We start from the raw sequence: 11,490 nt of genomic DNA on the forward strand, positions 1-11,490 counted from the left end.
TCTCTCTCTCTCTCTCTCTCTCTCTCTCTCTCTCTCTCTCTCTCTCTCTCTCTCTCTCTCTCCTCCCTCCCTCCCTCCCCCTCCCTCTCTCCCCTCCTCTCTCTCGCTCTCTCTCTCTCTCTCGCTCTCTCTCTCTCTCTCTTCGCTCCCCAGCGGGTCTCGTCCCGTAGCCGGACCTGCCCCACGGGGCCATGCCAAGGTCTCCACAGACCTCCTGTTGCGCAGTTAATAAGCTATACATATAGAGGATATTATATATATCTTTCTCTTTCTATATCACACACACACACTCTTTCTCCCTCTCTCTTTCTCTCGCTGCCATTCTCTCTCTTTCTCTCTCTCTCTCTCTCTCTCTGTCGCACATGCACACTCACACTCTTTCTCTCATTTCCCTGTCTCTTACACTCACTCTCTTTCTTTCTCATTCCCCCCCTCTCTCTGTCTCTCGCACTCTCTCTCATTCTTTTTGTCTGCCTCTCTCTTTCTTTCACTCACTCAATCACTCTGCCTCACCCCCTACCCATCCCGGATTATCTTTTTTCCCCTCTCCTTCTCTCTCTCTCTCTTTCTCTCTCTCTCTCTCTCTCTCTCGCTGTGTGTGTGTGGCAGTGTACAAGGGCAACACATGCTGCGCCGGTGATATAGGGCGGGAATCTCACCTTCTAGGCTCTCGTCGTCCTCCCGCGGAGGCCGCATGTTGAGATCGTAGCGGAAGCCGGCCGTGTTTCTCTTCACGAGGTTATTGCCGAGCTCCGCTTCCATGAACAGCACGACGCGGCCGCCCTGCGAGTGAAAGCAGCGCTCTCGCTGCAGCGGTTCTCCGTCTCGTGGACTCAGTAGCACGCGCAGGCTCGCTCCGTCCATCGTGTACACGAGCGCGCCGCGAAAGTCGCAGTCGGCCCGTATGCAGCCGTAGAAGTCTCTGCCCGCGCGCTGCTGCAGCGTGATGCGCAGAGCGCCGTACGGGTACACCCACTGCACGTAACCTTCGGAGCAGCGAAGGTCGATCGGCTTCACGAGTCGCAGGTCGGGATCGGTGGAGGGCGAACTGGAAAATATAATTATGGCGACGGTGCTGTTAGAGACGAAGATGGAGATGGCGATGGCACGAAAATAGTGTTTGCGAAAACTATGCGGTGTCTCCGCGTAAGTCGCTGTTAATGAAAATCAACCTGGATGAACCTATTGAAAATAAACCCGGACGGCAACGTCGCGGACATCAGCTTGACGGAGTCAATATATACTATAATAATACTTAAACGGACAAAAAGGAGACGGGAATGAAAGAAGTGCACAGACGTATAGGGGAGTCGCGCGCGCGCGTGTGTGCGCGTGCGTACGTGCTTGTGTGTGTGTACGTGCGTGCGTGCGTGTGTGTAGTGGTCACTTATAATATCCCTCGCCCGTACGATGGGAGAGAGATATCACATTGATTGAGTCCTGCGCGTGTGTGTATGACTAGATAGCTGCATCCCTGGCTTTGCGCGCATTTGTTCGAAAGCATTATCCCTGCTTATAGTCATTAAAATTCCAGTCGCAGTTTAAAACTGCGAAATTATCTTTGATTGTGTAATTGTAATATATAATTATTATTCGTAAATGAACTAACCACAACATCTCAACAAGCATGCAAGATACAACACGCACCAGACCATCTAGACTTGATAACTAGAGCCCGTCCGGACAGATATCTCAACGAATTTCGCTAGCTTGTTAGCCTATAGCTGCGTATACCGGCTCTTGTTAGGGTGGGACCCTTTATCGTTACACAGCTATGCGGATTAGGGCCCTCGGGTATGGGCTGAGCGATGGAACATTAATCTTAGACCTGGCCACATGTCTGTGCGTATATCTTGCGCTAATTTCAAGTCGCTTGTGAAATTGGTAATCACGAGTGCGCTACCCCTGAGCGCACGCGCGTAGACAGGTAGACCCCTGGGTGTGATACCTACGGCTAGCGTGCAGCACACTTCGGCCGTTTCCTTGTCACTCAGCCATGATCGATAGGTAAACCACGTGCTTATCTTCGTGTAAGTAAAAGATAAAATCGTGATGGGTTTTGCAACGGCAGCGTAAGGAGGGAACGCCCGTCCTCACGAAGCAGTGCTCCAAGGCTGACATTAATCGAGAATATATTGTAATTATGCACGCATGTTCCATCGGCTACTACGTACACATTTATATATATATATATATATACATATATATATATATATATCTCTTTAACTAACTCGATTTTATTTTGACTATTTACATCATTATAATCGTGTAGTATATAATTATATCAAGACCTAATAATACCTTAATTACCTTACCTAATATTAGCTCTTGATTATATCTATAGTAATTACTAGACTGAATGCGAGAAGTATAGAAGCTGAAGGGAGTGAGTGGGAGACGCGAGGCGCGCGCACACACACGCGCGCGCACATGCACACACACACACACACCAACCGGCACGAGACAGAGAGGAGGGGCACCACACACGAGCGCGCACCACACACCGCTGGCACACACAACAACACGGGCACACACCAAGCACACACACACCCGCGCCACAACACGTCACACACACACGCGCGCACACAGTCACCACACGCGGCACCACAACAAACAGACACACACCGCGCAGCGCGCCGCCACACAAATCATACACACGCACACAGACCACACGGTATAGCACGCGGCGTGCAAACACACGCACGAACACACAAACGCATCACAGCCACACACACGCGCGCGCGGCGCCGGCGCTCGCAGAGAGGGCAGGCGAAGAGAAAGAGAGAAGGGGGGGGGAAACAGATATATAGATAGATAATTAGATAGATCGATAGAGAGAGGGAGAGGGAGAAAGAAAGAAAGAGAGGAAAGAGAGGAAAGAGAGGAAAGAGAGAGAGAGATAGCGCATTTCAACGTTGGCTGACTGTGTTGATCGCCTGGTTACCAATGCTCGATTATGGTTACCTAAACACGGGAGACTTACCTAACAGCACACAGAGTCACAACACACACCACACACAACAGGCAACACACACACACACACGCACGCAGCACAACTCCAACAACGGGCACGCACGCACGCACGCCACGCACGACGACACGCGCAGCGCTGCGTACGCCGCGCTGCGCAGGCAGAGAGGCAGAGAAAGAAAGAAGAGAGAAGAGGGGAGGGGAGAAACAGATATATAGATAGATAGAGAGATAATTAGATAGATCGATAGAGAGAGAGGGAGAGAGAGAAAGAAAGAGAGGAAAGGGAGAGAGAGATAGCACATTTCAACGTTGGCTGACTGTATTGATCGCCTGGTTACCAATGGTTCGATTATGGTTTACCTAAACACGGAATAAAGGTAGGATATACCAGCTTAGGATCAAATTGAAGAACTTTCCTAAATGGCGCGTACGCAGCTGATCGAAACGAAAACACACGTGCGTAATCACGCTCCCGCTTTATCCCAAGAGAACGCGCGAGCATTCCCTGACCAGCAGAGACAGGATTTAAGTGATGCAGCTTGACAGCTTTAGTTCTCCGCGAAACAAGCCATCGTCGGTGTGCCTTACGCGGCTATTACCTCCCCCACGAGCAGCTATAGCAATCCGAAACGCTTTCTTGGACATCGTTATCACCGTTTAATCTGGCGGAGGTGGGTACATACAGCCCGAGAGAGCGCGTATTGTTGCCACGGTAAGTGGATTACAATAGCGCGGGGCAAAGGCCCCCAAACAGCATTCTACCCAGGATAATGCTCGAACCTTTCTGCATTGACACAGAGACCTCACCTAGCAGTGGCGGCTTACGGGAGCGATTGGTTTTTATAACAAAAAAAGAACAAGGAAAAATGCGCAGTAACAATGCGAGAAAAGAATGCTGTTTCGTTGGCATTGTTGCTTTTGTCACAGTTGAAATACTTATACCTGCATTGAATATCATGCACGGGGCTCTATTCAAAATGTACGTAATTGGTTGAATATTATTGAATGGAGCCTGCTAATTTATACAAACCCACGACATAATTTCTTTACGTACACAGGCAAGATATAGCGTATATTATTAGCCTTCATGAATCATTGCTAGAGCTGCCAATAATAAACATTAATAAGACCGACGGCAATAATAATGAATTGGTTAATCAACTGTACTAAATAACAGACACTCCATGAATGTGAGTACACAAAATATATATATATATCAATGCTTCGCCGCAACGCATGCATATATAAGTATATTGTAATATATAGTAATCTATTGTAATATATTGTAGTGTATTTTATGGAGTAAGTTGTGCGCTATGCCAAAAATCGATAACAGAATGTTTTCTGTTATCTCTTCTATTTCGCTGCGGAAATATCGCGTAAAATGCAAATAAACACTGCGCAAACACTGTCTACGTATTCAAAGCAATTTTACATCATGCAATAAGGAGAAATATAACAACTTAATGAAATGCAAAAAATAAACAAGATATCAACATGTCACTATCGATGCAGTCATATATATTACCTTCCTCTCCAATCGCAAGCCGTCGTCAAACTTTCTACGACATGTCCCGTTGCGAATGCCGTGGTCTGCATAAGCAGAACGCATATCAGCATGTGTAGGTGCCGCCTGACGGCAAAGTCCCAACAAGTGAAGCTGGATGGCATTATCCTCTTCATCATCACTGCGCATAAATCTCCCACAAATAAGGATACTCGCATCCCTCTGCCTACATCTCAGTAACTGAGCGTCGAAGACGTTTACACAACACCACGTTCTCGGTTCAGCGTTTGCCCGCTATTGCCAAACTACTCGGCAACCGCGCACTGGCGACTAACTTTCGGGGCCCGGCAGGGATTGTCGGTATTGTAATAAGCACAGGAGTGTCTGTAAGGCGGGTAGTCATGTGGGGTGTTCTCGGGTGGAACCAGAAGTAAGAAAACCAGTCGTGACATCCTTAGACGGGAAAATTAACGATTGTGTTGTAAGATTGTGACCCATTAGCAGCTGCAATCGACACTAACCTTGACTAGAAAAGGTCAAATCGCAGCTTTATTTTCGTGGCAATAAACCAACCGAATGATCGCAAATGCGAGAGATCGCAATTGGTCTCATGTATACAGAAAGTCTTTGAAAGCTACCTGACCTACCTATTGTAGTAGCCCGACCAGGCTGTGCGACAGATTGTCTATACATTAGGTGGTATACATAGGTGGTATACATGGTATTCTAACCCTAGCAATACCGTTTCTTGGAGCTACCTATTGTAGCAACGTATCTACCAATGTTCTTCCCTGACACAACTAGCATCATGAACTTATACATTAATACTTTGTAGTAGAAAATATTATTTGTGCACGTTTACCACAAACCTCTGCATATAATCAAGGGTAAATAAATACGCCCCATTTAGTTGACAGTTGTTTTTATATGCCGCTCATATTATACACTCCTGATATTATGTATTCTACCATAGATATATACAACACATGTGTTGTATATATCTATGATTCTACTTATTCAGGACACTAGCGCCGACCAACGGCAAGGTAAAGTATACATTCAGTGTTGTTGGGAATTAGTATGTTGGGAGGATTGGATGCCTTATAATCGTTTAAGAGCAGCAAAGAAATTCAGATTTATTTACATAAATATTTTCCTGCATCTTCACACTCCTTTAAAAATAAATATTTCGAACAATACGTGATTTCCTTCAGAAGATACTCAGCATGTTCACAGACGTATGTGACGCTTATAAGCTATCTCGTGTTTTAGGAAAGATCGGTAAACTTGGCACCTAATTATTAACGAATATTGCGATTGCATTTCATAGTATCATGTGTATATTATGTGTATCTTAATGCAGTTTGTGCTGAAAATTTTTCTCCACATGTTTTGTGTGGTGTCACTGGCGCCTACAGGTCTTAAGAAAGTAGAAGCACAGAAGGATAAAATCCTCAGTGATAATATAAAGCAAGCGCCGTAGGCGCACTGCATGCTAGGGGGGTCTGGGGGCATGCCCCCCTAAAAATCTTTGAATGGTAAACGTCTGGAGATGCAATCTGGTGAGTCTTGCGAGAGAGATTTAGGAACAAAATGTAGGAACAAAATTTGTTAACCAAAAATTTACTGGAAGCACTGTGCTTCCAGTGCTTCTATCTGCGGGCGCCACTGTGTGGTGTAATGCTCAGAGATGCTAATGATTTTAGTGCTTATTGCCAGATATAGGTGATTGTGACCCATGCAATTCAGAAACCGATAACAATTATTTAGATACAAAGCAAAAATTAGAGGAACCTAACAAGACTAACACAGAGAAATTTCCAAAACTCTGACCACTACTCTAGTAGAATTACATCTCATAGTCCTAGCCCTACTTTCAAATGGTTATTACATGTGTCACAGTGTATATGCACATGCAACGTGTAAAGACAAAGCGATACTAATTAGAATATAATTTACATATATTTATTTCAATATACAACAAGTTTCATTATATAAGAAGTAGCAACATAGAAGAATTCTTACATATCATAGGCTGTATACCAGACAAACACAGATTCAATATTCCATACTACAAATAGATATTACTGAAGCAATGTTGTTTCTCCAACATAGAACCAAATGCATTTGAAGCAAAGTACAATTATTTTATAGAAGAAAACTACACTAACGGTCAAACTTGATCTATAAGTCTGAACTTTGGTTGTATTTCATCAGGAATTACATGCATGAATTTTTTGTAGATGGCTGGTGCATTCAATCGATGAGCAAAGAATTTCTTTACCATAGCACTTTCTGGGTTCAGTTGGAGTTTTTCCAGAGTGATAGTGACTTTTCCTCTCTCCAGGGCATACAGTGTACAGTTTCCGGACATCCCAACCTATAAATGATATACTTTATTGCACTAGCTGAGGTCTAATCCGACCAGGCTGTGTGACTAACGTCAATACACAATTCTAACCCTAGCAATACCGTTTCTTGGAGCTAGCTGAGGTCATGAACAAGTACCAATAGCAAATAAATCTGCTGTTATACGCATGCATGAATGTATTTGTAATACAAAATGAGAAAATATTATAGAATTAATTTGGAATATTGAAAATTTTTCGAAATGCCACATAATATAACTATTTACACTCACGTTCATTCCTGGCATTAGCCTAAGTCCATACTGTGTCATGATTACCATTCCTGGTTCAACAAGTTGTCCAGGCCATCGCTTTATACCTCGAGATTTTCCAGGTGTTCTTCTACCTTTATTCTTTGTTGCACTTGCAGCTTTCTTTGATGCCAACCTTATACCTCCAAGTGTTACACATGAGAGAATTTCTATACAAACAAAAATAGATGACGTATGTAAGATACAAAGCCAATAAAAAAATCAGTCTTGGGAAATATAATTAATGAAAATTTAAAAAAAACATTACCACTTGTATTTATTAATAGGAAGCGACTATTCTTACGGGAGGCCGTAAAGGAAACATCCAGTTCTGTTTTTACGTGCTTCCTGTAGCGCATGCACAGACTATATTTTGTGATCACGTGATGAAAATTGAATGATGAATCGAAAGAAGAATCGAAAGATGAAATTTCAAATGACACTTTGAAATGGATAATTGAATCATGAAATGAACAAATGAATAATATGTTTAATTTAATGAAATAAATTATTTGAATGATGAAATGAACAATCAAATGACGAATTAAAGATTGAAATTTTGAATTGATTTATGAAATGGATAATTGAATCATGAAATGAACAAATGAATTAAATTTTTAAACCGTCTTCGGCGAAACGACCGCGCCATGATTCGCTGGATCTGCAACGTCAAGGCTGACGAAGTCAGCTCTGACTCCCTTCTCGCGTAGCTGGGCATCTAGGATGTGGACGTGGTGCTCCGTTCTAATAGGTTGGGGTGGCTAGGGCATGTGGAGCGTAGCACAGGCTGGATCGCCCGGGCGTGCTAGATTGAGGTGGTTGCGCAGAAGAGAGCAGGCAGACCAAAGAAGACATGGGATAAAGTGGTGAAGAATGACCGAGCAAAGCTTGGCATGGATTCTACAGACCCTCATAACCGCTCTGTGTGGAGAGGGCGTCTTCGAGGAAGACAAGTCAGACAGGCCACACCCTCGTTAGAGGTTTAATTGGGGCATGGATAATTTAAACTAGAATGATGATGATGATGATGTTTGATTGTCGAATCACGCAAAAATAGAACCAGATGTTTCCTTTACGGACTTCCGTAAGAATAGTCACTTCCTTATTAATATGCCAAGATTGTTGGAATTGGATTAATTTAGATTGTGTAATTATGATATTTTCCTAAGCATAAGTTAAAAAACCTTACCATCCTCAAAATATACATCACAATCTAATGAAAGATAATCTTCAGAATACAGTAGATGATAGGAAGGAAAGCAACCAGGGTTAATAAAATCATGGTCAAATAAACGTTACGGGTTTCAGTAAATCGTTTTCGAAGGGTTGGTCTTAAAGGGAAGAACCAGGGCTATTGTTTAGCCCGACCAGACTGGCGACGGATTGTCTATAACAGCCTGACGGGCCCAAGGGATAGAGAAATGGGTCCCAATAAAACAATGTGCCTAAACTAACTACGAACCGCTAATTCTAACCCTAACTCTAACGCCCTAACCTAACCTAATCCTAACGCTCTAACCATAACCCTAACCTATTATATTGATGTCAGGGTTCTCCCAGGATGAAATTCAAACAGGGGGGAGGGGAGGGGAAGGGGAGGGGGGGGGAACTAGGGGGCGTGTTTTTAGCGTAACACTAATTAATGCGTAAAATCGCACCACACCATAGACGGTATTTTGGGTTCTTGTATATATAAGATATAGCCGAGTCGGTGTACAGTAAGTCTGTAAGGGACAGGTTGACTGTTGTATTGTCTACAGTGCAATGCGTGGTACTGTAAAAATATCATGCGCCGTTGTCCTGGTCGAATAGTAACTTCTTGACGATGCGATTCGCGCGCTGTCAAACTTATTGTTGTGGAATTTTCCAACGGGGCAGGAGGTAATTTAAACGGGGCCAACGATTCAACGGGGGGGAGTTTTTTCCAAACGGGCGCGCGCGCCCCGTTTGCGCAACGTGGGAGAACCCTGGATGTAATATTATATATATATTGATGTAAATTACATTGGTTTTATTGGGACGCCATGTTCTCTATCCTTGAACCCAGCCGGACACCCTTCCATACAAAAAACCTATCGCCTCTGCAGATCTAGATGAATGACTCTGTATATCTCAAATAAAACTATTCCATTACCACCTTTGACTTGCCTTGTTTAAAGGCCTTCTTTAGTGATATCTCTAAACTGTCAAATTTTTACAATTATTTGAAGCTAGTATCAACACGTAAATAACGAAAGCATTCGTATATTTTTTTGGTTGCCTCTGTGATTATTTAAAACACGTCTTGATGTTGGGTCTATGAATGTTGAAAATCATTTATTCTGGCAAACCGGCCACCAGGTGGAAAACGGCCTGTGACGTCAGGCTAGGTTCTCCCCGCGTTGCGCGCACACAAAGCCTGCATCAGTGATGAGCACAAAGCTATCGCTCGGCTGTAACTTATATTGGGCATAAACATCCAACTGCCATATTAATCATCATGAGCATGATATATATATATATACATATATGCATTGTAGACTTTACTACCGGATTAAACCACATTAAATACTCAGACAATAAAAATCGTTCCAACCATAATTCATATCCTGCTATTAGCTCAGCTCAATGCCAAGCTGCTCACAGTGTATACGCAATACGTTTTTGTCTACTTTCTGTTTGTTCGTCGGACGCGCGGTTTAGTTTACGTTACAGCTTGACCTAGGGTTAAACACTACACATATATTGATTATTAATACTCGTACGGTATACATGATTGTTTCTTACGATAAAAGTACTAAATGCAACATTACACGTTGAAAATAACATTGTTACTATTATCATGTGCATAAATTCTAACGTATTAAGTCTGTCATAATTTCCAACTCGCGTAACCTAAAACATTTACTATTGAGTCACTATTGTCAGCTTGCTTTTCTTTAGTCAGGCCTACTGTAGTCTGTAGTAACGAGGCACTCTCTTTAGAAAATTAGACAGTATGTAGTAAATGGGAAATCTTGACAGTTGCATTATCTTGTTGGAAAAACTGCTAGGCCTATTTAGCTTGTAGCGAAAGCCAAAAACATTTCAATTATGGTCAGGAGCGTATAATGTCAGTAAACGCCCTGATTTATGTACACCTAGTACCTACAATGAAATACTGAAGCTAAACTCACAATTTCAGCAGTCTTATTCTGCTGGTTCGACGTGCCTGAAACATTGGCAACAGGACATTGAACAAACGCATCGCACGTTTCTTTGGCACGGTTGCCTTAAAACTATGCCTGGGTCATCGTAGCTCCAAGAAACGGTATTTCGAGGATAGAATATCCATCCGTCGTTGTATAAACCAATCCGTCGGACAGCCTGGTCGGGTCTAGGTAATCGTTGCCAACGGTCAAACATGTTACGCAGCTGAAATACAACTGATCTTCACATGTCTCAACTTCATTGTCTATGTCTACTTCAAATTTTCAATCTTTATCAATGCTGATGACTGGCTCATCCGTATCGTACAGAAACTGATATTAGTCTCAGAGACGACTCTGAATCGGTGTTCACATTGTACATTGTACATCGCTTGGCAACAGGTAAACAAGCGAGGAGCTGTGCCTAGCCTGAACGTCACACTTACGTCATGGCGCAAAGTAGGTGGCGCTTTTGCGTTCCCGCAAATTCTAAACATTGTGTTCATCAAAAAATGCTTTTTTCTATACACCCGAAAACCATTCACCTGTAAATTTCTTAGTAAGTTGTACAAAACATAGTTAATTTGATATATGTAACTATTTTTCTAACTAAAGGAGGCCTTTAAAATATAAACGTTAACTCACAGTTGTCCTGCTTCTAAACTAGAATGGTATCTCTTAATTCAGCGTATAATCTGCTATTCTCCACAGCATATCAACTTTCAAATCAGCTTTACCCGCCATGTTTAGCAAGGCACGCAAAACCCGAAACGGAAAAGACTCGCTAGAAAAATACTACAGAAATAGTAACGATGGCTCTCACGGCAATTAACACACCAAAGCAAGTGAAACAATGTTCACAAATGTCTAGCCATTTGTAAAACTTAGATGACTGTGCTCGGATGTTGGGTGGTTTACATGAGGACCGGCAGATCATTTAATTTCGCTTGTTCGATCATATTGCGGATTTTAGTCACAGTCGGAATGATAGCGAAACATGGCGGCGAAATCATAAATGTTGTTTGCATTCGTTCAAAAGTCGCTGTAACCCCGTAAGTACCAGCGCATCGTAGCGCACTGATGGTTACAAGAAGGTGACGTTACTGATTCATTTGGTATATCACATGTGTGTGTTCTTTGGCGATATTGGAATATAGCGCAACTACGTGTTTAGCTTGCCAGCC

General features: G+C 42.9%; 1 protein-coding gene across 1 annotated transcript in view; it reads right to left on the minus strand.

Annotated features, from left to right (window-relative positions):
- LOC106805423 (meteorin-like protein) overlaps nt 1-4,814 on the minus strand; it is a 29,474-nt gene extending 24,660 nt beyond the window's left edge. Inside the window, exons 1-2 of the mRNA XM_014806999.1 lie at nt 4,502-4,814; nt 660-1,048 (exon numbers count right to left, since the gene is read on the minus strand). Coding sequence (XP_014662485.1) covers nt 660-1,048; nt 4,502-4,698 — 586 coding nt within the window. The 5' untranslated portion in view covers nt 4,699-4,814. The remainder of the gene's footprint in view (nt 1-659; nt 1,049-4,501) is intronic.
- Nucleotides 4,815-11,490: the final 6,676 nt, after the last annotated feature.

Source organism: Priapulus caudatus, unplaced genomic scaffold, assembly GCF_000485595.1.
Source record: "Priapulus caudatus unplaced genomic scaffold, Priapulus_caudatus-5.0.1 Scaffold113, whole genome shotgun sequence".
NCBI classification, from domain to species: domain Eukaryota; kingdom Metazoa; phylum Priapulida; class Priapulimorpha; order Priapulimorphida; family Priapulidae; genus Priapulus; species Priapulus caudatus.